General features: G+C 43.7%; 2 protein-coding genes and 1 long non-coding RNA gene across 4 annotated transcripts in view; 1 reads left to right on the top strand and 2 right to left on the bottom strand.

Moving 5' to 3' along the window:
- The window catches only part of LOC101152959 (bcl-2-like protein 12), a 465,085-nt gene extending 463,835 nt beyond the window's left edge, over positions 1–1,250 (bottom strand). The window contains exon 1 of one of the 2 annotated variants that reach the window (XM_063704194.1): positions 232–1,250. In XM_063704194.1, the coding sequence (XP_063560264.1) occupies positions 570–1,250 (681 nt within the window). In that variant the 3' untranslated portion in view covers positions 232–569. The remainder of the gene's footprint in view (positions 1–231) is intronic. The other variant, XM_063704193.1, reaches the window with a different exon arrangement.
- A 5,582-nt stretch (positions 1,251–6,832) lies between these two features.
- Positions 6,833–26,500, bottom strand: LOC134758092 (uncharacterized). The gene is made up of 3 exons (XR_010132928.1): positions 26,455–26,500; positions 9,811–9,886; positions 6,833–7,325 (listed from the first exon to the last, which is right to left on the bottom strand). It is a non-coding gene; the product is annotated as an uncharacterized lncRNA (long non-coding RNA).
- The window catches only part of MRPL3 (mitochondrial ribosomal protein L3), a 42,514-nt gene continuing 39,840 nt past the window's right edge, over positions 24,728–27,401 (top strand). Inside the window, exon 1 of the mRNA XM_019024200.4 lies at positions 24,728–26,823. Within this exon, the coding sequence (XP_018879745.1) occupies positions 26,732–26,823 (92 nt within the window). The 5' untranslated portion in view covers positions 24,728–26,731. The remainder of the gene's footprint in view (positions 26,824–27,401) is intronic.

Raw genomic sequence — 27,401 nt, 5'->3', positions numbered from 1 at the left:
CCCTCAATCTCCCGAGTAGCTGGGATTACAGGCACCTGCCACCGCACCCGGCTAATTTATGTATTTTTTTAGTGGAGATGGGGTTTCACCACGTTGGCCAGGCTGGTCTCAAACTCCTGACCTCAGGTGATCCACCTGCCTCGGCCTCCCAAAGTGCTGGGATTACAGGTGTGAGCCACCGCGCCCGACCCCGGCTAATTATTTTCAATTTTTGTAGAGATGGGGTCTTACTATGTTGTCCAGGCTGGTCTTGAACTCCTGGCCTCAAACAATTCTCCTGCCTCGGCCTCCAAAAGTGCTGGGATTACAGGCATGAGCCACCTCGTCCGGCCTCTCCCTGAGTAACTTCAGTCACTGGTTTCACGCTCACAGTATTAGCGTACCCAGTCGTTGACGCCAGGCATAGCGTCCACACTCGTGGCTGCAGTCCTACCATACAGCAAGGGCTCACCACAGAACGAACGCAGTGCAGCTGGGAGAATACCGGAGGTCTGAGAGGAACCTAAGAAGTTCCCGCCCCTCCTCTATCACATAACAGTCGGGTAAAGTGAGGCCGGGAGAGAGAGGCTTCAGCGGCTCACCAGGCCCCCGTGGGCCTGGATCCAGGGCGTGAGGCTGTGCGCGTGCTCCACGCTGAGTCCGGCCCGGGTGTCCCCCAGCTCGGCCACGCCCCGGCTCAGCTCCATGGCCAGGGCCAGGGGCTCCTGGGAAGGAGGCGGGGGCCCGGGGCATGCTCGGCTTGGGCGAGAGCTGTCCTCCCGGCTACAGAACAGCTCCACCAGGCGGGCGAAAGAGCCGGAGGCCAGGCTGATCCGCTTGCTGCGGCAAGGGCGGGGTCCGAGGCCAGCAGGGCTAGGCGGAGATTTCAGTTGCTCTTGCTGTTCCAGCCGCTGGGCCACCAAGGCATAGAAGTCTGGAGTAGCTGGGCCAGGCTCTGAACCATAGCAGGGGCGGATGGGCAGAGACCAAGGCAGAGGGGACTCAGAGGGGGCTGCTCCTCGCCCCAGGGAGCAGGGAAGACATCTTCGAAGGCGGCTCAGGAAGTCTGTTGGCTCTTCTTGGGCAGGGCTTCTAGGTGGATTTGGAACAGGAGACCCAGCAGCCTCACCACGCCTAAGGAAGGCAGCTAGGACCCTCAGCGTGTCTTCCCGGAGCCCCAGCTCTTCAGAGCCTGCCATGGAGGCACCTGATCTGGGGCCCCACTGCCGCCTCCTCCACTCAACTTGCCACTCAACTCCTACTGTCATCATTTTTACACTTCTTTGTATAGCCACTGCTCCTGACTTATTCTAACCTTATCCCCTCTTGTCTAGAATGTAAAAGATTTTCCTAACTGGTTTCTGTAATCCGTATTACTTTCATCCAATCTGCTCTCCATACTGCTGCCACAGTGGTAGTTATGAAATAAATCTAAGCATCTCTTTGCCCTGCCTAAAATACTTTAGTGGTTCCCCACCAACTTCAGAATGAAATCCTAATTTTTGAATATGACCTTCAACATAACATGCATCTGACTTTCATCCTGATCCTTGCACACTTTTTCTGCCCACTTTTAGCCACCCCGCCCCACCCTACACTGCTAACAAACTCTTCACATTGGTTTGTTGTTTCCCCCATCCCACCCCTTCACCCAGTTAATGTCTACTTATCTTGGGAGACTCAGCTCACATGTCAACTCCTCTCAGAAGCCCTCCTAGGCCTGGCACGGTGGCTCATGCCTGTAATCCCAGCACTTTGGGAGGCCAAGGTGGGCAGATCACCTGAGGTCAGGAGTTAGAAACCAACCTGGCCAACATGATGAAACCCCGTTTCTACTAAAAATACAAAAATTAGCCAAGCATGGTAGTGCACACCTGTAATCCTAGCTACTCGGGAGGCTGAGGTGGGAGAATCGCTTGAACCTGGGAGGCAGAGGTTGCAGTGAGCCAAAATTGTGCCACTGCACTCCAGGCTGGGTGACAGAGCGAGACTCCGTCTCGAAAAAAAGAAAAAGAAAAGAAAAAAAGCCCTCCTAAACCTCTCTTCCCTACCCTAGATTAAACTAAATATTTACCTTGTGGATTCCCTTTTTACCTGTGCATACCTCTGTCAGAACTTTTCTCCCCACCTAGTACCTCAGTTTCTCCCAGAGAACAGAGCCTTGTCTTACCTTTAAACTGAGACCCTATTTAGTGCCCAATATGTGATTAGAGCATGCAGAATTAAATCTGTAAGAGAAGTCATCCTTCTGGTGGGAGGGGAACCACTTACAATAGACCCTCAGTGCAGTTTTTTAGGAAATATAGCTGGCCTAGCACTTTGGGAGGCCGGAGAGATCGAGGCCACCCTGGCAACATGGTGAAACCCCATCTCTACTAAAAATACAAAAATTAGCTGGATGTGGTGGTGGGCGCCTGTAGTCCCAGCTACTTGGGAGGCTGAGGCAGGAGAATCACCTGAACCTGGGAGGTGGAGGTTGCAGTGAGCCGAGAGATCACACCACTGCACTCCAGCCTGGCAACAGAGTGAGACTCCGTCTCAAAAAAAAAAAAAGAAAGAAAGAAAGAAAGAAATATAGCTGGTAAGCACAAATCAAATTCTGGTGCATTAACTGTTATTACACCAAAATTATCAGTTTAGCACCAAGATTTTGAGGCAAACATTATTAAGTACAACAAGCTTATAATACAAGAAAATGTGACCAGTTTCCCAAGGTTTATGCAATGCAATTATGTAATTCAGGTGTCCCCCACGTTTCTCCAGCCTTCCAACAAAATATCCCGACAGGAATGTTATCATCCTATTGGGGTATTTTGTTGGAGCTAGATAGAGGTGGTGGCTCACAACATTTTGAATGTACTGTCACTAAATTTTCCACTTTAAAATGACTAATTTTATGTTATATAGGTTATGTTATGTGAATTTCACGTCAACTTAAATAACACACAATAAAATGTTGTAATACCCCAGTTTATTAGATTAGCATGCCACCCAGTCACTCACCTGGGTCCCCTCCCAACCCATCCTCACCTCTCACTTTGGATGTGGCTCCAGGTTCCTCTGCTGATTATCTCCTGCCCTTGTATCACATTAACAGATTTCTAGGTGGCTGCATTTTTCTTTAAATCATACCCCACACCCACCACCCCTGATACCACCATGGACACATTTTCCTTGCTTAATCCTCCAAAGTGCAACCAAGAACAGAAAGTAGTGTTTAACAAAGCTTTCCTGAAAACTTGTAGTGAACAAAGGAAATTATGATGCAAAAGAGATAAACATAAAACTGAATCCTGTGTTTGCTGTAAGAAGTCATGGGCTATAAAATACATTGTTAATTTAATAACTCAGGAGAAAAGAAAAATCTCATTAAACATTTACAAAGGTTTGATTTTAAAAATTTCATAGTTGCCAATAATAAGACAAATTTATCCCTGCAATTCCATTATCCTTTCTTCTTCAGTGTCAAAATGCATCTAAGCCTTCTTCATATTGTTAGTTTAAAGGTTCTTCTGCCATTTGCAGTTATACAGAGCATCACAAAGAAATGTTGGTATTCATAACTGTGTGTGGGATCCTGACCTTTTTGGGTCTTTAGTATGTATAATGTAATAATCAAGCTTACTCAGAAACACTGAAGTTTTGTAGGCATTTCTTATTTTATTAAATGTACAGTGTTTTCTAATTTTAAAACCCCAGTGTAAATTCATAAAGGTGCATCAGGCTGCCATTCCATTCCTGTTTGTGACTCCTGAGAACATAGCAGGATTCTAAAACTCCAGCCTTGTTGATGGAACAAAAAATGCTTTTTCCTAAAAAGTAAATATGGCTTCAAGCTCTGAAATAATTTCTCTAGTGTTGCCCAGGAATTTATGAGGGAAAAAATAGATTCAAAAATATAATGGTATCTTATACTATACAGTGTTCTTTTAGGTATATAGAACATACATGCATATATATAACTTATATATATTTTTTATATATATATTTTATATATATATATGTTATATATATATTCACTTTTACAAAATTTGAAAGCACGCCTGAGTTTGGCAGGGCTTACTCTAAGGTGGGCAGACACCGCTTCCCCATTAATGTTCCCATCCTGATAGCCAGAGTAGTTTCTAAGACAAGGATTTCTTTTACTGGTGATGAACAGTTTTGGTATATTTCAAGAGGAAGATTTTTTTCTTCACTCTTGCATATTGAATCATTTTTCCAAGTAATGTAAAAATGCTAAAAAGGACTTGCCTGCATTCATTAACAACCCAGAGGTAATCCTTGGCAATGCTGGGATCCACTGAGATTGCAATCCCTGCATCATGGAAAGCAATTAGAGCCCCAAATGTCAAACCCAGGTGGAATGGAGTGTGGGATATTAAAAATATCTACACCCACAGGAACTGAATTAGACTGAGAAAATAATTTCATAATCTAAACTAATTCATTTAGAATTTATTAAGCAAATGAATTGAAAGTGACTAAAAATATCATTAAATTATAGCCACAGCTCAGAAATTACCATCCTATTCTGTCTATGTTTTGTTTTTAGTATCTTTAGGATCAAAATGAGCTTACCTGAGCTGCCCCACATGGGCTGCCTCATCTGTAGGATTTAGTCTTTATTTTTTTCCTGCAGATCTCAGCCCATCCTAGAAAGTACATTTGTCTATTCTAGCAAGAATGGATAACAAGCTGATCTGATCCTCCAAAAGAAGGCAGAATCATTACGACTATGACCAAGAATTTTGGTGCAAGGCAGAAACAGATTCCCCAGAGAATGTGTAAATTTAGTTAACCTCTCTGACCTTCAGGTTTCTTATTTGTAAAATGAAGACAATATTATCTACCTCTTAAGAGTTCTTGTGAGTACTTAAGAAGATAATATCTTTAAAGTGTTATATCAATGTATGGCACATCATAAAGGTGTCTGTAAGTCATTATTTATAGCATAATGGGCAAGTTGTACAGCCTAGAAGGCAAAAGCCTGGCAATACATAAATAAATAAAGCAAGCTGAAAAAATGCAAAAACCTATAGCATTTCATGGCCCTCAATATAGTGACTAGCTCATTGATAAATGTTTGACCTGAGCCAGGCCAAATAATTCAAACCTAGGACTTTTGGGCTTGGATTATTTTGCTGGAGCTCTTAGGAGAATAGAACTCCTTTGGTGTTACTACACTGTGAGAATAGGAATCTGAGTGTGCAGGAGGCCATCCTGCCACCTCATGGAAGTGAGGCCAAAACAGAAGAGAGCAGAACATAAGAGATAAAATTGAAAAAAGAACAAGATAGCATCCTGATGGCCTCAGTTGGGCTCTGGATCCAGCATTGCCTAAAGTGAGATCTACCATTGAAATTTTCAGCCACAAACGCCTATGAATTTTCTTTTCATTTAATTCAGTTGAAGTTGGACTTTTGTTTCTTGCAATTAAAGATTTCTGACTAATATAGCTTGGCTTTTGGCAGAGAGAAATATAGTGGGGCAGAGGTAGACAGAGGCAGTGCTGCACGGCCATTCCTCCTCTACCCCACCAGCCACAAAGGGAACTCATTCCCATGACCGCCTTTCTGGTCCTTGAACCCTTATGGCAAAAAGAAGTATCTAAATTAATATGATGATATTGCTAATCTAATATTTTATTCTAAGTATTCTGCCCTAGAACCTTGGAGAACAGGTTCATCTTTGATTTCCCCATGAGACTAAGCACATAGCTAGCAGATAGCATGTAGACAGCAGATGCACATAGGATTTGGAACACAGAGGTGCTTGGATATTTGTTGAAGAAGGCAAAAATATTGCCCAATCACCAACCTCTACTTCACTTTCTTACATGAGATGGAAAAGAGACAGAGGCGGTTCAATTTGCTGTAGCCTAGATCAAATCATTTGAGTTGCCACTGCAGAGAAAAGGCAAAAGGACAGACCATTATAGTGTCCTCCTCTCCTCCATCTCTGGGAAACCACTGTGTGCCTTCCCAATATTTTCTATCGACCGCTCCTTACTATTTCCCTGGTGTGCATTATATAATGGCTCCTTACATATTTTATTTCAGGATTTGGAATAAGATGATTCGCACTTATATGCATAATACAATGGGGCGAGTAAAAAAAATCTCATATTCCTAGAAGCAGGAAGGACACAGTGATTATGGTGTTTTCTAAGTTTGCTGGAAGTTTGATGGGGGGAACTGAGGGTTTGAGGGAGAATGGCTTCTTGTCCCCCATGCTGGCTTCATTTTCTTCCTCAGAAGACCACTGTGCTTTAAAGCCCACGAAAGTACCCATTGCAACCAGCACCTTTTTTCTGCTTGAGACCTCCCATGTGCCCATTGTTGGGACATTCCCCTGTGCTCATGGGAGAAAGTGTCCAGTTTAGATGACGAAGACTAGTTCCCTTAGAACCAATGTTGATATATCTTATTTTCTTCTCTGACCAAGTCACAGGCTTCTTTTTGCAAAGGACTTGCCTACTCATAATGACATTTTACATGTGAACATTTCCAATCTAATTGATGTTTCATTTTTTAAATTATTGTCCCCTTCCTTTCTGGCCATAACTTAAGCAAGGAGACATTTTATAAAGAATTCTGCTTTCAGTCTCCCAAAACAGCAAGCTCAAAGGCCGAGGATCACATGAAGTGGAAATAATAAGAATGTGAATTAGGAGACCTTGGGTCTAAACCAGGTTGTACTAGGTAAATGGCTTCACGGGGGATGTTTCTAGATTTATTGTCTTGGACAATTTACCTAACCTCTCCAACCACAGTACTTTCCTTATAGATTGTCGTGGGAATGAAATGAAATAATATTTGCAAAACATTTAGCATAACACCAGACACTACATAAATAAATTCAAAAGTAAATTTATTATTGGTGATTTTATTACTGCTATTATTACTGTCATGTTATAACAGGAGTTCCTTTGCCAAAGAACACACATTCTCTCAAACAAATTATCATTCCCATCATGATGAACTCACTTGAAGGAACTTGTTTTCTTTTAAAGTCAAGTCTGCAGACACACCTGGCATTCTCTGCAATGCTCCTGGACTGGGGATTGTGAACTTCAAGGAGGAAGAAAGAGATGGAAGGAAGACAGGCAAGTGCACCTTGTCCAGAAAGGAGTCATGGCTTCCTGGTGCAGTTAATGATGATGATGCTGCTGACAATGTTTTTAAACAGTGAAAACACTACTTTTGCATATGTTGTATTTCCATAGTAGTAAAAGGAAGCCAGCAAACGTGAAGATAAAGGACACTAGAGGCCAAAAGAATGACGACAGGGTCTCCTAACATCTTCTTAGGAGTCTTGCATGATTACATCAAGATGAATTATTCATGCTAAAAACACCAATGATAAAGTTAGAAAAGGATGTATGGAGATTTTTTTATAATGATTATAATACCTAACAGAAAGTGAATATAAATATTATTATTAACAATTGTTGTCAGCATTATTTTAGTTCTTACCATGTGCCAGGTACTGTGTTGAGCACTTTATATACATTATTTCCTTTAATCTGTACTGTTACCTTGTGAAGGAAGTATTTTTTTATCATACTTTAAAGATGAGGAAGCTCAGAGAAACTAAGTGATTCCCCGAGATGCGTAGAAATAGTGACAAAAATAGGATTTAGTATTTGAACCAAGACCTGATATTTCTTAAAAAAAAAAAGCTCTTGGCTATTATATGAGTATACCAATATTAAGCCCTCTGCTTCTGCTAACGTTGCTGGTGGAGGAGGCAGAAGCATGCCGATGGGCAAGACAGAAACTCTTCCTTTTGCTAGATGTTTGGTAACCCAAGTACAGGCCTTTTCACCCAAGTCATAGTTCTGGGGTTGCCTCTACTCCTGCTGGTATGGTAATTCTGGCTACTTTCTCAGTATTTCATACCAGATTTCCACATATTTTTGAGTTTTTTGTTATTGAAGTATACTTCACATACCATGAAAGTCACCCTTTCAACATGAACAGGTCAGTTGTTAGTACATGCACAAAGTACACGCATCTGCAACCATCACTTCTAAGACTTCCAAGTGTTTCTGGAGCTCTTCTTATAAATACGGGGTTCCTGCAAAGGCCAAACAACCATATCCTACGATTCTGCCTTTACAGAGTTTCCAATTTAATTGAGAAGCCATGATTTAGAAGCTTGAGGCTTCTCACTACTTATAATAAAAGAGAATTATACCATGCAAGAATATAAATATATATGTATATTATACACACATACACACACACACACCACAATAATTGCTAAGAAAAGAGGGGAGCTAACAGCCAGGGCTATTGATTATGAGAAAGTCTTCATGGAGGGGGCAGGCCTAAGGCAGGCCTTGCAGATGAGGGAGAATTGGAGAGGTGGTGTGAGCAAGGAGGGACATCAGATGCAAGGCTAAATGGTTCAAGTGTTAAACTCTTACCAAGCATAACTGTTTGCCCTACTGAGAGACTGGCTGAGACTTTAATAGGAAATAAAAAAGAGATTAGATGAAGTACAGTGATTTCACCCAGAAAGCACCTGGTCTATTTCAAGGTAATTTATATAATTGTGACCAGAAGCTCGTCTCAGAAGCTCAGGTGTGTTGCTCATTCGCTTCAGCAGGATGTGTGCTTTGTGAAGCAAGGATACATTTGGACCTAGGTTGGAAATTCCCACTCTAAAAAGCCATTTTGTTCCATTTTGAAATAAAGGGACAGTGAAAGCTGTGCCCCACGATGCTTCATGGTTACTAAAACTGCAAAGGCATTTATTTCTGCCTGGGCATAAAGAATTATTTTAAGCATCATCTCCCGGGTTCCTTGGTTACTAAGGGAATCCTGTCTCGTCTCAGCTCAGTGGCACAGATGGGTAAGTTGCCATGACGATCCTGAAAGGCCTGGTTGGAGTCTAATACCACAAACGGAGGGACCACTGTCACCGCGTGACCCCTGAAAGCTAGCAGTGCCCTTTCTCCCCCTTGCAGCTTGTCCATTCCTCCTACTGGACCCACATCAGCTGCCCAGTCCTTGCCACTGGGGGTCACAGGCACAGTGGAAAGGGAGCTCAATGTCAGCGGCTCACCCTGTTTGATGGTAAATCTCCCCTTCGGTCCCAGACTGTGCTGTTGACGCTGGATCATAGTCAAGTCCCCATATCCTTTTGGGCATATACAATTCTTCAAGCCTGGCCTTTGAAGGGAGGACCCACTAGTTTTTTATCCAAAAGCTACACCGGGTAGCACAAGAAAATATGGAATAAAGCTTATTTTTTCTCCTGTAAGCCAGACAGACATAGCCTGAAGCTTTTTCACAAGGTAAAAACACCCCACACAATAATTGCTAAGAAACGGGGGAGCTAACAGCCAGGGCTATTGATTATGAGAAAGTCCTCATGGAGCGGGCAGGCCTAAGGCAGGCCTTGCAGATGAGGGAGAATTGGAGAGGTGGTGTGAGAAGGAGGGACATCAGATGCAAGGAACTGTCAGGCTAAATGGTTCAAGTGTTAAACTCTTGATAGTCAGAATTGGTCAATCCCTGCAACTACCTAGATGCAACTTCATTATTTCACATGGACATATGCGTGGTGCTTGTGGTTCTAAAGATGGCTGCAACAATCTTCCATCCACGTGTTCTTCTTACAATGTGGCTTTGCCATGTTCACATTCAGGGGTGGGTCTGTGTTTCTTCCCCTTAAATATAGGCCAGCTTGTGACTGAAGTCAAGTGACACTATGTGACTCTCAAGGCTAGGTCACACCAAAGGAAATCTGGTTCTCTTGGCTAGCTTGCCCTGGGAACCCAACCACCAAATTTTGTACGTACATCTCTGCTTTGGCACTTACCTCCTCCTGTTTACCTCCTTTGTCTTTTCTGCTACACTGTGAGTTCCTTGAAGACTGAGATTTTTGTCTTGATGCTCTAGAGTAGAAGAAAAATGGGAGAGTGATTGGAGATTTTAAAGCCAGACAAACCTAGTTTTGAATTTCCACTGTGCTACCTATTAGCTAAGTGTTCAAGTTGCTTACCTTTTTTTCACTCTTGTTGCCCAGGCTGGAGTGCAATGGCACGAACTTGGCTCACTGCAACCTCCACCCCCTGGGTTCAAGCAATTCTCCTGCCTCAGCCTCCCAAGTAGCTGGGATTACAGGCGCCTGCCACCACACCCGGCTAATTTTTGTATTTTTAGTAGAGATGGGTTGCTCCACATTGGTAAGGCTGGTCTTGAACTCCCGACCTCAGGTAATTCACCCATCTCAGCCTCCCAGAGTGCTAGGATTACAGGTGTAAGCCACTGCACCTGGCCAAGTTGCTTACTCTTTAACTGACATGCACTCACATATGTAAAATAGTGAACATATCTATCATTATTGTCAGGAGAAACTTCGATGGTGTCTATTCCGAGCCAATTACCTGACATATAAAATGCCCAATAAGTAACAGGTATTAACATTGTTATTTTATCTTCTACATTGAGTGAAGTGTGATTCAAATTCATTTGATTATTTAAGCAATATTTGTTGAGCACCTACTACTAAAAACTGTGTATTTCACAGTTGATATGCAATCAAGTGTTTTTAATATATGGATGTACAAAATAATGCAACTGATCATTAATTTGGATTTTTAAAGGATATAAGCCTTCTTACCAAAAATTACTTTTTAAATTTCAACAGCTTTTGGGGTACTAGTGGTTTATGGTTACATGGATGAACTGTATAGTGGTGAAGTCTGAGATTTTAGTGCATCCTTCCCCTGTGTAGTGTACATTGTAACCAATGTGTAGTTTTTTAAATCCCTCACTGCCAACTCACCTTCTCCCTTGTGAGCCCCTGAAGTCCATTATACCTTCTGTCTGCCTTTATGTACCCATAGCTTAGTTCCCACCTATAAGTAAGAACATACAGTATTTGCTTTTCCACCCCAGGGTTACTTCACTTAGAATTATGATCTACAGCTCCATCCAAGTTTCTGCAAAAGACATTATTAAATTCTTTTTTAAATGTCTGAGTAGTATTCCATGGTGCATATATACCAAATTTTCTTTATCCATTCATTGGTTGATAATTGCAATTCTGAATTGTGCCATAATAAACATATGCATGCAGGTGTCTCCTTGATATAATGGCTTCTCTTGGGTAGATACCCACTAGTGGGACTGTTGGATTCAATGGTAAATCTATTTTTAGTTCTTTAAGAATTCTCCATACTGTTTTCCATAGAAGTTATACTAGTTTACATTCCCACCAGTAGTGTATAAATATTTACTTTTCACCACATCCATGCCAATATGTACTGTTTTTTGACTTTTTAATAATGGCCACTCTGGCTGGGGTATGGAGATATCTCATTGTGGTTTTCATTTGCATTTATCTGATGATTAGTGATGTTAAACATATTTTCATATTTTTTGTTGGCCATTTGTATATCTTGTTTTGATAAATGTCTCTTCATGTCATTTGGTCACTTTTTTAAATCTTTTTTTATTATACTTTAAGTTCTAGGGTATATGTGCACAACGTGCAGGTTTGTTACATATGTATACATGTGCCATGTTGGTGTACTGCACCCATTAACTCGTCATTAACATTAGGTATCTCTCCTAATGCTATCTCTACCTCCTACCCCCACCCTACGACAGGCCCCGGTGTGTGATGTTCCCCTTCCTGTGTCCAAGTGTTCTCATTGTTCAATTCCCACCTATGAGTGAGAACATGGCGGTGTTTGGTTTTTTGTCCTTGCAATAGTTTGCTGAGAATGATGGTTTCCAGCTTCAACCATGTCCCTACAAAGGACATGAACTCATCCTTTTTTATGGCTGCATAGTATTCCATGATGTATATGTGCCACATTTTCTCAATCCAGTCTTATCACTGATGGACACATGGGTTGGTTCCAAGTCTTTGCTATTGTGAATAGTGCCGCAATAAACATACGTGTGCATGTGTCTTTATAGCAGTGTGATTTATAATCCTTTGGGTATATACCCAGTAATGGGATGGCTGGGTCAAATGGTATTTCTAGTTCTAGATCCTTGAGGAATCACCACACTGTCTTCCACAATGGTTGAACCAGTTTACAATCCCACCAACAGTGTAAAAGTGTTCCTATTTTTCCACATCCTCTCCAGCACCTGTTGTTTCCTGACTTTTTAATAATCACCATTCTAACTGGTGTGAGATGGTATCTCATTGTGGTTTTGATTTGCATTTCTCTGATGGCCAGTGATGATGAGCATATTTTCATGTGTCTGTTGAATGCATAAATGTCTTTTTTTGAGAAGTGTCTGTTCATATCCTTTGCCCACTTTTTGATGGGGTTGTTTTTTTCCTGTAAATTTGTTTGAGTTCATTGTAGATTCTGGATATTAGCCCTTTGTCAGATGAGTAGATTGCAAAAATTTTCTCCCATTCTGTAGGTTGCCTGTTCACTCTGATGGTGGTTTCTTTTGCTGTGCAGAAGCTCTTTAGTTTAATGAGATCCCATTTGTCAATTTTGGCTTTTGTTGCCATTGCTTTTGGTGTTTTAGTCATGAAGTCCTTGCCCATGCCTATGTCCTGAAAGGTATTGCCTAGGTTTTCTTCTAGGGTTTTTATGGTTTTAGGTCTAACGTTTAAGTCTTTGATCCATCTCGAATTGATTTTTGTATAAGGTGTAAGGAAGGGATCCAGTTTCAGCTTTCTACATATGGCTAGCCAGTTTTCCCAGCACCATTTATTAAATAGGGAATCCTTTCCCCATTTCTTGTTGTTGTCAGGTTTGTCAAAGATCAGATGGTTGTAGCTGTGTGGTATTATTTCTGAGGGCTCTGTTCTGTTTCATTGGTCTATCTCTCTGTTCTGGTACCAGTACCATGCTCTTTTGGTAACTGTAGCCTTGTAGTATAGTTTGAAGTCACATTTGCCCACTTTTTGATGGGATTATCTGTTGTTTTTTCTTGATGATTTGTTTGAGTTTTGCCAAGAGCAGCTCAGTTGGGGAGACCCTAACCCAGTGGTGCTAAAGGAATTAAAGACACACACACAGAAATGTAGAGGTGTGAAGTGCAAAATCAGGGGTCTCACAGCCTTCAGAGCTGAGATCCTCGAACAGATATTTACCCACATATTTATTAACAGCAAGCCAGTCATTAGCATTGTTTCTATAGATATTAAATTAACTAAAAGTATCCCTTATGGGAAATGAAGGGATGGGCCGAATTAAGGGGATAGGTTGGGCTAGTTAACTGCAGCAGGAGCATGTACTTAAGGCACAGATCTCTCATGCTATTGTTTGTGGCTTAAGAATGCCTTTAAGTGGTTATCCGCCCTGGGCGGGCCAGGTGTTCCTTGCCCTCATTCCAGTAAGCCCATCACCTTCCAGCGTGGGTGTTATGGCCATTGTGAACATGTCACAGTGCTGCAGAGATTTTGTTTATGGCCAGTTTTGGGGCCAGTTTATGGCCAGATTTTGGGGACCTTGTTCCCAACAAGTTTCTTGTAGATCGTGGATATTAGTCCTTTATTGGATATAAGGTTTGCAAATATTTTCTTCCATCTGTGGGCTGTCTGTGTCAGGCCTCTGAGCCCAAGCTAAGCCACCATATCCCCTGTGACATTTGGTGTCGTGACTCGGATTGGGGGACCTCCTTTGGGAGATCAATCCCCTGTCCTCCTGCTCTTTGCTTTGTCAAAAAGATCCACCTACGACCTCAGGTCCTCAGACCAACCAGCCCAAGGAACATCTCACCAATTTTAAATTGGGTAAGTGGCCTCTTTTTACTCTCTTCTCCAACCTCTCTCACTATCCCTGAACCTCTTTCTCCTTTCAATCTTGGCACCATCCTTCAATCTCTCCCTTCTCTTAATTTCAATTCCATTCTTTTCTGGTAGAGACAGAGGAGACGCATTTTATCCATGAACTCAAAACTCCGGCGCTGGTCACGGACTTGGGAAGACAGTCTTCCCTTGGTGTTTAATCACTGTGGGGACACCTGCTTGATTATTCACCCACGTTTCAGAGGTGTCTGATCACCGCAGGGATGCCTGCCTTGATCCTTCACCCTTAGTGGCAAGCACCACTTTCCTGGGGGGCAAGCGGGAAAGTGGTGCTTTCCTGTCTCTACCTGTGCTTTCATGTCTCTACCCTCTCTTTTCTCTGGGCTTGCCTCCTTCACTATGGGCAAACTTCCACTTTCCATTCCTCCCTCTTCTCCCTTAGCCTATGTTCTCAAAAACTTAAAACCTCTTCAACTCACAACTGACCTAAAACCTAAATGCTTTATTTTCTTCTGCAACTCCACTTGGCCCTAATACAAACTTGATAATGGCTCTAAACGGCCAGAAAACGGCACTTTCATTTTCTGCATCCTATAAGACCTAGATAGATAATTTTTGTCAAAAAATGGGCAAATGGTCTGAGGTGCCTTACATCCAGGCATTTTTCACACTTCATTCCCTCCCTAGTCTCTGATCCCAGTGTGACTCATCCCAAATCCTCCTTCTTTCCCTCTCACCTGATCCCTCAGTCCCAACCCCAAGCATCACTGAGTCTTTTCAATCTTCCTTTTCTACTGAACCATCTGACCTCTCCCCTCCTCCCCAGACTCCTCCTCAGGTCACTCCCTGCAAGGCTGAATCAGGCTCCAATTCTTCCTCAGCCTCTGCTCCCCCACCCTATAATCCTTCTATCACCTCCCCTCCTCACACCTGATCTGGCTTACAGTTTCTTTCCATGACTAGCCCTCCCCAACATGCCCCAAAATTTCCTATTAAAAAGGTGGCTGGAGCTAAAGGCATAGTCAAGGTTAATGTTCCTTTTTCTTTATCCAACCTCTTCCAAATCAGTTAGCATTTAGGCTCTTTTTCATCAAATATAAAAACCCAGCCCAGTTCATGACTCATTTGGCAGCAACCCTGAGACGCTTTACAGCCTAGACCCTAAAAGGTCAGAAGGCCGTCTTATTCTCAATATGCATTTTATTACCCAATCCACTCCTGACATTAAATAAAGCTCCAAAAATTAGATTTTGTCCCTCAAACCCCACAACAGGACTTAACCTCACCTTCAAGGTGTACAATAATAGAGAAGAGTTGCGATTACTTGCCTCTGCTGTGAGAGAAACCCCAGCCACATCTCCAGCACACAAGAACTTCAAAACGCCTAAGCCACAGCAGTCAGGCATTCCTTCAGGACTTCCTCCCCCAGGATCTTGCTTTAAGTGCTGGCAATCTGGCCACTGAGCCAAGGAATGCCCGCAGCCCCAGATTCCTCCTAAGCCGTGTCCCATCTGTGCAGGACCCCACTGGAAATTAGACTGTCCAACTCACCCGACAGCCACTCCCAGAGCCCCTGGAACTCTGGCCCAAGACTTTCTGACTGACTCCTTCTCAGATCTTCTCGGCTTAGCGGCTGAAGACTGACACTGTCCCATCACCTTGGAAGCCTCCTGGACCATCATGGACACTTTGGGTAACTCTTACAGTGGAGGGTAAGTCCGTCCCCTTCTTAATCAATATGGAGGCTATCCACTCCACATCACCTTCTTTTCAAGGGCCCTGTTTCCCTTGCCTCCATAACTGTTGCAGGTATTGATGGCCAGGCTTCTAAACCTCTTAAAACTCCCCTATCCTACCTGTCCGAAAACTGGACAAGTCTTAAAGGCTGGTTCAGGATCTTCACCTTATTAATCAAATTGTCCTTCTCATCCATCCTATAGTGCCAAACCCATATATTCTGTTCTGGATCTCCAAGATGCTTTCTTTACTATTCCTTTGCACCCTTCACCCAGCCTCTCTTTGCTTTCACTTGGACTGACCCTGACACCCATCAGCCTCAGCAACTTACCTGGGCTGTACTGCCTCAAGGCTTCAGGAACAGCCCCCATTATTTCAGTCAAGCCCTTTCTCATGATTTACTTTCTTTCCATTCATCTGCTTCTCACCTTATTCAATATTTTGATGACCTTCTACTTTATAGCCCCGCCCCTATAAATCTTCTCAACAGGACACCCTCCTGCTTCTCCAACATCTATTTTCAAAGGGATATCGCATATCCCCCTCCAAAGCCCAAATTTCTTCCTCATCTGTTACCAATCTCAACATAATTCTTCATAAAAACACATGTGCTCTCCCTGCTGATTGTGTCCGACCAATCTCCCAAACCCCAATCCCTTCTACAAAACAACAACCCCTTTCCTTCCTGGGCATGGTTGGATACTTTCACCTTTGGATACCTGGTTTTGCCATCCTAACAAAACCATTATATAAACTCACAAAGGGAAACCTAGCCGACCCCATAAATCCTAAATCCTTTCTCCACCCCTCTTTCCATTCCTTAAAAACAGCCCTAGAACTGCTCTCACACTAGCTCTCCCTAACTTACACACAGCCAAAGTTCAGGGCTGTGCAGTCGGAATTCTTACACAAGAGCTGGGATCATGTCCTGTAGCCTTTCTGTCCAAACAACTTGACCTTACTGTTTTAGGCTGGCCCCCAACATTATTCCTGATACCACACCTGACCCCCATGACTGTATATCTCTGATCCACCTGGCATTCACTCCATTTCCCCAATTTCCTTCTTTCCTGTTCCTCTCCCTAATCACACTTGGTTTATTAATGGCAGTTCCACCAGGCCTAATCGCCACTCACCAGCAAAGGCAGGCTATGCTATAGTATCTTCCACATGTATCATTGAGGCTAATGCTCTGCCCCCCTCCACTACCTCTCAGCAAGCTGAACTCATTGCCTTAACTCGGGCCCTCACTCTTGCAAAGGGATTACGCATCAATATTTATACTGACTCTAAATATGCTTTCCATATCCTGCACCACCATGCTGTTATATGGGCTGAAAGAGGTTTCCTCACTACGCAAGGGTCCTCCATCATTAATGCCTCTTTAATAAAAACTCTTCTCAAAGCTGCTTTACTTCCAAAGGAAGCTGGAGTCATTCACTGCAAGGACCATCAAAAGGCATCAGATCTGATCACTCAGGGCAACGCTTATGCTGATAAGGTAGCTAAAGAAGCAGCTAGCTTCCAACTTCTGTGCCTCATGGCCAGTTTTTCTCCTTCTCATTGGTCACTCCTATTTACTCTCCAAATGAAGTTTCCACCTATCTATCCCTCTCTACTCAAGGCAGATGGTTCTTAGACCAAAATATATATATATATATCTCCTTCCAGCCTCATAGGCCCATTGTATTCTGTCATCATTTCATAACCTCTTCCTTGTAGGTTATAAGCCATTAGCCCACCTCTTAAAACCTCTCATTTCCTTTCCATTGTGAAAATCTATCCCCAATCTGCCACTCTTGACTCCCTCTTGGAGTGGATAGATGATCTTTGCTGACAGAACAAACTCCAATACTTTCACCCTGATGAAGTCCTATTCCTTACTTTTATACTCACTCTTATTCTAGTTCCTATTCTTATGCTACCCTCTCTACCTCTCCCCAGCTATCTCCACCACACTATCATTCTTACTCACTCTCTCCTAGCCATTTCTAATCCTTCTTTAACAAACAATTGCTGGCTTTGCATTTGTCTTTCCTCCAAAATTGCTGAGGCCTCGATTTACCCACTGCTGAAAAAGGAGGACTGTATATATTTTTAAATGAAGAGTGTTTTTTTTTTCTTTACATAAATCAATCTGGCCTGGTATATGACAACATAAAAAAACTCAAGGATAGAGCCCAAAAACTCGCCACCAAGCAAATAATTATGCTGAACCCCCTTGGGCACTCTCTATTTGGATGTCCTGGGTCCTCCCAATTCTTAGTCCTTTAATACCTCTTTTTCTCCTTCTCTTATTTGGACCTTGTGTCTTCCGCTTAGCTTCTCAATTCATAAAAAAATGCATCCAGGCCATCACCAATCATTCTGTATGACAAATGCTCCTTCTAACAACCCCACAATATCACCTTCTACCCCAAAATCTTTCTTCAGTTTAATCTCTCCCACTCTAGGTTCTCACAATACCCCTAATCCTGCTCAAAGCAGCCCTGATAAACATCATCCATTATCTCTCCATACCACCCCCAAAAATTTTCACTGACCAACACTTCACGACTATTTCGTTTTGTTTTTCTTATTAATATAAGAAGACAGGAACGTCAGGCCTCCGAGCCCAAACGTAGCCATCATATCCCCTATGACCTGCATGTATACATCCAGATGGCCTGAAGCAACTGAAAATCCACAAAAGAAGTGAAAATAGCCTGAACTGATGACATTCCACGATTGTGATTTTTTCCTGCCCCACCCTAACTGATACGATATAACCTCCCCACCCCGCCCTTAAGAAGGTACTTTGTAATATTCTCCCCTCCCCCCTTAAGATGGTACTTTGTAATATTCTCCCCTGTTCTTAAGAATGTACTTTGTACGCCTATCCCAAACCTATAAGAACTAATGATAATCCCACCACCCTTTGCTGACTCCTTTTTCGGACTCAGCCTGCCTGCATCCAGGTGAAATAAATAGCGTTGTTGCTCACACAAAGCCTGTTTGGTGGACTGTCTTCACACAGATGCGTGTGACATTCTGTTTACCCTTATGATGATTTCTTTTTCTGTACAGAAGCTTTTTTTTTTTATTTAATTTAATTTAATTTTATTTTTTATTGATCATTCTTGGGTGTTTCTCGCAGAGGGGGATTTGGCAGGGTCATAGGACAATAGTGGAAGGAAGGTCAGCAGATAAACAAGTGAACAAAGGTCTCTGGTTTTCCTAGGCAGAGTGTTTGTGTCCCTGGGTACTTGAGATTAGGGAGTGGTGATGACTCTTAACGAGCATGCTGCCTTCAAGCATCTGTTTAACAAAGCACATCTTGCACCGCCCTTAATCCATTTAACCCTGAGTGGACACAGCACATGTTTCAGAGAGCACAGGGTTGGGTGTAAGGTCATAGATCAACAGGATCCCAAGGCAGAAGAATTTTTCTTAGTACAGAACAAAATGAAAAGTCTCCCATGTCTACCTCCCTCTACACAGACACAGCAACCATCCGATTTCTCAATCTTTTCCCCACCTTTTCCCCCTTTCTATTCCACAAAACCGCCATTGTCATCATGGCCCGTTCTCAATGAGCTGTTGGGTACACCTCCCAGCCGGGGTGGTGGCCGGGCAGAAGGGCACCTCACTTCCCAGTAGGGGCGGCCGGGTAGAGGTGCCCCTCACCTCCCGGATGGGGCGGCTGGCTGGGCGGGGGGCTGACCCCCCCATCTCCCTCCCGGACGGGGCGGCTGGCCGGGGGGGGGGGGGGCTGACCCCCCCACCTCCCACCCGGACGGGGCGGCTGGCCGGGCGGGGGGCTGACCCCCCCACCTCCCTCCTGGACAGGGTGGCTGGCCGGGCAGGAGGCTGACCTCCCACCTCCCTCCCGGACAGGGCGGCTGGCCGGGCAGAGGGGCTCCTCACCTCCCAGTAGGGGCGGCCGGGCAGAGGCGCCCCTCACCTCCCGGATGGGGCGGCTGGCCGGGCGGGGGGTTGACCCCCCACCTCCCTCCCAGACGGGGTGGCTGCTGGGCGGAGACGTTCTTCACTTTCCAGATGGGGTGGCAGCTGGGCAGAGGGGCTCCTCACTTGTCAGACAGGGCGGTTGCCAGGCGGAGGGTCTCCTCACTTCTCAGACGGGGTGGCCAGGCAGAGACGCTCCTCACCTCCCAGACGGGGTCGCAGCCGGGCCGAGGCGCTCCTCACATTCCAGACGGGGCAGCGGGGCAGAGGCGCTCCCCACATCTCAGACGATGGGCGGCCGGGCAGAGACGCTCCTCACTTCCTAGATGGGATGGCGGCCGGGAAGAGGCACTCCTCACTTCCTAGGTGGGATGGCGGCCAGGCAGAGACGCTCCTCACTTTCCAGACTGGGCAACCAGGCAGAGGGGCTCCTCACATCCCAGACGATGGGCGGCCAGGCAGAGACGCTCCTCACTTCCCAGACGGGGCGGTGGCCGGGCAGAGGCTGCAATCTCGGCACTTTGGGGGGCCAAGGCAGGCGGCTGGGAGGTGGAGGTTGTAGCGAGCTGAGATCACGCCACTGCACTCCAGCCTGGGCACCATTGAGCACTGAGTTAACGAGACTCCGTCTGCAATCCCGGCACCTCGGGAGGCCGAGGCTGGTGGATCACTGGCGGTTAGGAGCTGGAGACCAGCCCGGCCAACACAGCGAAACCCGTCTCCACCAAAAAAATACAAAAACCGGTCAGGTGCGGCGTGGTGGCAGGCTGAGGCAGGAGAATCAGGCAGGGAGGTTGCAGTGAGCCGAGATGGCAGCAGCACAGTCCAGCTTTGGTTTGGCATGAGAGGGAGACCGTGGAAAGAGAGGGAGAGGGTTCGGCATGAGAGGGAGACCATGGAAAGGGGAGAGGGAGAGGCAGAGGGAGAGGCAGAGGGAGAGGGCTGTACAGAAGCTTTTTAGTTAAATTAGGTCCCATTTATTTATTTTTATTTTTATTGCATTTGCTTTTGGGGTCTTACTCATACTAATAATGATTTTTTTAGACCTCCAAAGGAAACTAGAAAATAGAATACTGGCTGGGTGTGATGGCTCATGCCTGTAATCCTAGCACTTTGGGAGGCTAAAGCAGGAGGATTGCATGAGGCCAGGAGTTTCAGTCCAGCCTGGACAACACAGCAAGACCCTGTCTCTACAAAAAAATGAAAAATTTAGCAAGGCATGGTGGCACTCACCTGTAGTCCTAGCTACTCTGAAGGCAGGCAGGAGGATCGCTTAAGCCCACAAGTTTGAGGCTGCAGTGAACCATATCATGCTACTGCACTCCAGCCTAGGTGACAGAGCAAGACCCCATCTCAAAAAAAAAAAAAAAAAAAAAAGGTAAGCAAAACTAAATAAAGAAAATTGAACAGTTTCTCTTAAAATCTTGATGTTATATCTCAAAATATTCCAAAATCAAATTCTGTTTGCTATATGAGTTACCAGCATTTTGAACTTTGGGCTTAATTGTCTATAATAGTTTTCCATTTCTGCTATAACAAAGTACCCAAAGCTAAATGTCTTAAACAACACAAATTCGTTATTTGACAATTCTAGGGGTCAAAAGTTTGACACAAGTCTCACTGGGCTACTATGAAGGTGTCTGCAGGGTTGCATTCTATTCTGGAGCTCCTACAGGAGAATATATTTCCTTGCCTTTTCTAGCTTCTAGAGGTCACTGCATTCCTTGGCTTGTGGACCCCTTCTTCCATCTTCCAGGTAAACAATGTTAGGTTGATTCTTTTTACATTGCATTTATCTTACCCTTCCTCCATTGTTAACATTTCTCACCACAGCCAGAAATGTTCTCAGATTTTAAGGACTCATGTAATTACATTGGGCCCACCCAGATAATCTAGTATAATCTCCACATCTCAAGGTTCAAAACTCTAATTACATCTGCAAAGTCCCTTTTGTCACGTAATAAAGCACATTTACAGATTTCAAGAATTAGGACATAAACATTTAGAATAATGTGACTATTGTGGCTGGGCGCAGTGGCTCACACCTGTAATCCCAGCACTTTAGGAGGCTGAGGCAGGTGGATCACGAGGTCAAGAGATCAAGAACATCTTGGCCAACATGGTGAAACCTGTCTCTACTTAAAAAAAAAAAAAAAAATACAAAAATTAGCCGGGCATGGTGGCGGGCCCCTGTAAACTCAGCTACTTGGTATGCTGAGGCAGACAATTGCTTGAACCCAGGAGGCGGAGGTTGCAGTGAGCCTTGATCACGCCACTGCACTCCAGCCTGGTGACAGAGTGAGACTCTGCACTCCAGCCTGGTGACAGAGCGAGACTCCATCTTTACAAAAAAGAAAAAAAAAAAAGAAAGAATAATATAACTATTGTTTTCTACCTTCCAGAAGGACTTTCACTTAGAAGACTAGAAGGGGCCTCAGCTGGACAGATGAACAGGCAGAGAGGTGAAGTGATTTACTCTGTGTCGCACTGCTAGTTAAGTTTAGACCTGAGATTGAATCCCAAGTCTCTTGGCTCTGAGTTCACAGCCATTTTTAGAATGCTGCTACCCAAAATGTGGTCAGCACTGACATCATCTTGAGCTTCTTAGAAACGCAGACTCTCAGATCCCACCCTAGACCTAATGAATCAGGTTCCGCATTTTAGCAAGATTCCCAGGTAAATCTTGTACACATTCAGGGTTGAGAATCACAGGCTTTCAACATCACGTGGGCTCTGAAAAGCCTCCAATGAGGTTGCATAGGAATTGAATGGGTGAATATCTCAAGCAGTTCAGCCTCATCATTCTCTCTTGAGACTGACTGATTCTGATCTAGACTGACGAGACGCCTAAAGATGCAGGCTTAGCACTATCATCATCAATCTTTGCTGGTCTGGGGCATCCTCTGGATGCTAAGCTGAGTGTTCCAATAATGTGCTATGCAGCTTTCTCTTCTAAGGAAAGAGGCAGTACAGCAGATCAGTTAAGCACTTGGACTCTAGACAGCCTGCCTGGCCTCAACTCCTGTCTCCGCCACTTACTTAACAAATGTAAAGTTTGTGCACTTGAATGACCTGCTCATCATCTCTGTGCCTCAGTTTCCATATTTGTAAAATGGGGATGAGACTAACAGTACCCACTTCACAGGTGAGGATTAAATAAGTTAATATATGGAAAGCACATAGATCAGTGTCTGCCACTTAGCAAAAGCAATGCAAATTTTAGTTATTTATCATCTTTCAGGGAACCCCTAGGCCTCCTCTAAGTGGAATCAAAATCCTAAATGAACTCAGTCTTTAGAATTTCTCCAGATTCTGTATCTGTAAGGCTCAGAGGGGTAATCCTGATTATGATTCTAGGTGACTAGAGTATCCACTGGTTTGGAGCTATACTCTGGCCATCAAAACTACACTGGCATTGGGAAGAAGACCAGGGAGGAAGAGATGTCCTTTTGAAAAGCATTGGTTCCCTGGCATGTGATGCTACATTGTCTGTTGCTAATATTTTTTCTAAGTAATCAAAGAACTTTAAAAAATGGACATTAGTATAATTACATTAAGTTTTGAAACCTTAAACCCAGATTACTACATGGCCATACTGCTTTTTTCTATTTTTTTAAGGCTTTCTTCAAGCCAAATGAATTTTAATTCTGATCATCTCTTGGAATCCTAAAGTCTGTGGGCTTACTTGGGAATTTACAAATAAAAATTATGTTTTAAAAGCAATATATTAAAGTTACAAATTGTGATTTGGCCTTACTGAAGGACATTGAAGCGGAATTCATTCTCTTACTGAATGAGTATCTGTGGATTTTGCAATACAGCCTTTCAAATTTTCTGTTTCAGCCAGCAATGAAATCTTAAAGTTCAAAAATCTCTTAAAGTTTATTTTATCTATATCCCCATTGAATGCTTGACTCACCTTCATAACATCTTTACTGATTTTAAAATATGCTAGATTCTCACAACTTGAGAAAAATGGAGAAAAAAAAGGATAACTTAGTAAATCCAAACTCATTGTTTAAAAGATTTTTAATTTCAAATATAAGGCATGTTATAAACTAAGAGACAGCATAAATGAATACTAAAGTGGAAATTACCCAACACAAAATTTACCATCTTGCAATAATCCAACTATACAGGATATATCACAAACATTATAAGAGCTAATGGTAGAGCCTAACGGCAGGAACACATATAAAAGATTATTTCCAGTGAACTCTTGCTTTGAAATCTGCTCCTTCTATGATGATTCTCTTGTATTGAACATGGCTTTAGTAATTCAAAAATGAATCTATTCCTAATGTTTTATTTAATAAGAGAAGGTTTATGAGATCATCTGTTGGTCTGAATTAGCGGAGTAAGAGTTATAGAACTGTAGCACTAAAAAGAGAAAGTGCAAGTTATCTTCGTTCCAATAAGGAACTGAAATCTTAGAGGGGCAAAATGGCATTACAGTTTCAGGGTCTAAGGCAGTGTCTGAAGGATGACATCAGAAATAACAGGAAGCTCTAGGTCAGTGCCTGACTGCCCTAGAAAAGCCTAGGCTGGGTCCCTTGACAACTGGGCCTGGTAACTGTCAGCAGCATATTACAGTGACTAAATCAAGTATGACACCACTCAGCCCTGGCTGGCAATCAGGAGACACATTTTTCACGACAGCAGACAAACCATGTTTTACTTTGATTCAGTTCAGCGGTGGTGCCTGCTGTCAAGGTCCTCCTTATGGACTAGGAGATATTTGTTACTATGGGAAAAGGTCAGACCAAATGGCTACCTCTTCAATCCTCACTGACCACTGCATGTGATATGTTTACTTACCGATTTTCCTCTTTAGCCTTAAAGAAATTCCAAGGCAATGACATATTTGTCGTAGAGCCAAAGAAACAAAATGTCTAAAAGCATAAGCTCTATCTATGGTCACAGTCTTTGGCTCTACCAGTTAATAGCTGGGTGATTTTATTTCAGTTATGTAATCTCTGTATGCCTATTTTCTTAACTGTAAGATCCAGATAATTGTACTATTGTCACAGCAGATTGTCATAACAATCAAGTGAGAAAATACACTGAGAGTAAAAATGAATACTATTAGTAACTGGACTGCAGTGTTTATAGCAGAACATCAATACAATATTTCTTTTTTTTTTTTTTTTTTTGAGATGGAGTCTTGCTCTGTCACCCAGGCTGGAGTGCAGTGGCTCAATCTCGCTCACTGCAAGCTCTGCCTCCCAGGTTCACACCATTCTCCTGCCTCAGCCTCCCGAGTAGCTGGGACTACAGGCGCCCGCCACTACGCCCGGCTAATTTTTTTTTGTATTTTTAGTAGAGAAGGGGTTTCACCATGTTAGCCAGGATGGTCTCAATCTCCTGATGACCTCGTGATCCACCCGCCTTGGCATCCCAAAGTGCTGAGCCACCACGCCCAGCCCATCATTACAATATTTCTTAGAGACCGTACTGTAGGCCACACCACTGCTGCAAAATGACTAACAGTTCCTTATTCTGAGTGATTCCTGCTTTCTTATGAACATCATGCCCACTTCCTCTCTGTTCTTCCTGTCTCTAGAACAAAGACTATCAAGATATCCAATTGCTGAACTGTCCTTTCTTCTTGACGGCATCCATTCTAAAACAAGTTCCTGCTTCTCTGATGCCACTTTAAAATCACTTAGCCTTAAGTCCAAATTTCATTTCAAGCCCCCTCCCAGGTCACTCTTTTGGAAACATCCTCAGACATATGCTGTCTTTTGCTGCATCAAGCTAATTAAACTCAACTTTGTATGAGTTCACGTTTTCTTCTAGTAGCCTTGGCGTATGGGCTTCCACAATGCTGAGCACATACTCTAGCACACCATATGGATAAGAAATGTTAGTTATTGGCAGTAGTACAGAAATCTTCTTATTCTCAACTTCTTGCATGTAGCACACCTCAAAACATGTTTGTTCAGTGAAGAGCCATCCTTAAGTATCTGGGAAGCCAGGCAGCATGGCTGGAATGAAGAGATGTAGTTTTTCCTTCAAGGTCCAAAATATTATTGAAAAGTGTCTAAGGTAACTGCAACAGCAATGAGTGGAATGAATGGACAAGCAAAGCAAAGATTTTTTAGCCCACTAAAGTCCAAGTAATGGCCAGGAATTGACCATTGTCTGGACCTGTTAAACCAAGATAGCCAGATCTCTAGTAAAAAGAGAAGGTTGAAATAGCTACACTTTAAAGTTCTTATTTCCAAATTTCTACAAACAGTAATCTGACAAATAAGGGAATTAGTAGAAGAATAAATGTCCTAGTCACATACATGGTTATTAGGCTAGATCTGGAACCCAAGACAGGGGATTTTTTGTGCAGAAGGTGTATTAGCTATCTATTACTGCATAACAAATTACCCTAAAGCTTAATGACTCAAAAAAACAGTAATCATTTATTTTCTCTGGCAATTTCTCCTAGTCAGTAATTCATGAGCTGCCTGGCTGGGAGATTCAGGCTTAACGTCTCCATGAGATGCAGCCGAGGACTGGTGGATCCACTTCCTAGGTGGCTCAGTCATGACTGGCTAGTTGATTCCTCTTTATATGTTCCTCCCTGCAGAGCTGTTTGAGTGTCTGCAGGAAATGAAGGCTAGCTTTCTCCACAGGGAGCAATCCAAGAGACAAAAACTGAAGTAACAATATGTTTTATGATCCAGCCCTAGAAGGCATACATCATTTCTACGGGTGTAGTCTATTGATAACACATGCCAACCCTGTTTCAGTGCCAACTCTGCTCCTCTGCCAGATGTGTTGTTTTGGACCAGCACCTAAATTCTGAGTCAGTTTCCTCATTTATAATAGAAAAATAAATACTTCCTTTCAGGACCTTTTTTTATGATTAACAAATATAGGATTACCAAGCGCTGCTTAGCATAATGCATTGCCTCACAACGGGCACTATTTAGAAGTGTCTTCATTTTCCTTAGCGTCCTCAGGAAGTCTGTCCTTATTCTTCTAAAGTTTAAACTCTGAACATCCCTTTTATTTTACCCCTGGAGAGGCGAGTCAGTCCCCACCCACCCCTACCTACTCCAACTCAGATCCAAAGTAGGACAACGGTGGAAGCGGAACTATAGTTTCCGGGGAGCGACTCGAGTGCCCGGAGTTCATTGTAAAACGCACCGGAAGTGGGTCCGGCGGCTTTCTTTCCGTCGCGGAGGGCATCGGCCGGCGACCGTTCCGGCGGCCATTGCGACAACTTCCCCACGGCTACTGCGTCCACGTGGCGGTGGCGTGGGGACTCCCTGAAAGCAGAGCGGCAGGGCGCCCGGAAGTCGTGAGTCGAGTCTTCCCGGGCTAATCCATGCCTGGTTGGAGGCTGCTGACGCAGGTCGGCGCCCAGGTGCTGGGTCGACTCGGGGACGGCCTGGGTGCTGCCCTGGGCCCGGGGAACAGGTAGGAAGGTGTGAGGGTGTCCTACCTGCACAGTTGCGTCCTGAAGCAGTGGAATGGCCTGGTGCAATTGGGCCTCCCCTGGGTGGAGGAGGAAGGGGCTCTGTTGAGACGTGGGACACAGAAGAATAAGGGCCGTTAACCTAAGGAAGCACGTTCTAAGGGGATTGAAGTGGTGATTTTTAAAAAACGCTTATGAGCCAGCCACTAGCAGCGAACGCTATTAACAGCAATCATATCTTACGATTAGTGAGCGTTTGCCAGGTACTAAGCGCTCTGCTAAGTGTATTAGGTGCCTTATGTAGCCTCACGGGAGCAAACTCCTATCATAAGGTTTACAGATAAAACTGAAGGTTAGAGAGGTGAGTTAATTTGCCCAAAGTCACTCAACTAATAAGTGGAAAATTAGGAATCTAGCCTGAATTTATCTGACTACAAAAGGAGAGTAGACTGCAGAAAGCTTTACTTCTGTTCTGACCCTCCATGCAAGAATTACACCCGTTCTTCCTGACCTCCGCCCACTAAGGTCTTTCTTGGTACGTTCACCTGTTCAGAGGTCATGCCTTTTGTGGATCTTTTAA

This window comes from Gorilla gorilla, chromosome 2, assembly GCF_029281585.2.
Source record: "Gorilla gorilla gorilla isolate KB3781 chromosome 2, NHGRI_mGorGor1-v2.1_pri, whole genome shotgun sequence".
In the NCBI taxonomy this organism is placed as follows: Eukaryota; Metazoa; Chordata; class Mammalia; order Primates; family Hominidae; genus Gorilla; species Gorilla gorilla.
The sequence above is the reverse complement of the archived record's forward strand: the minus strand, read 5'-3'. Positions and strand labels throughout refer to the sequence as shown.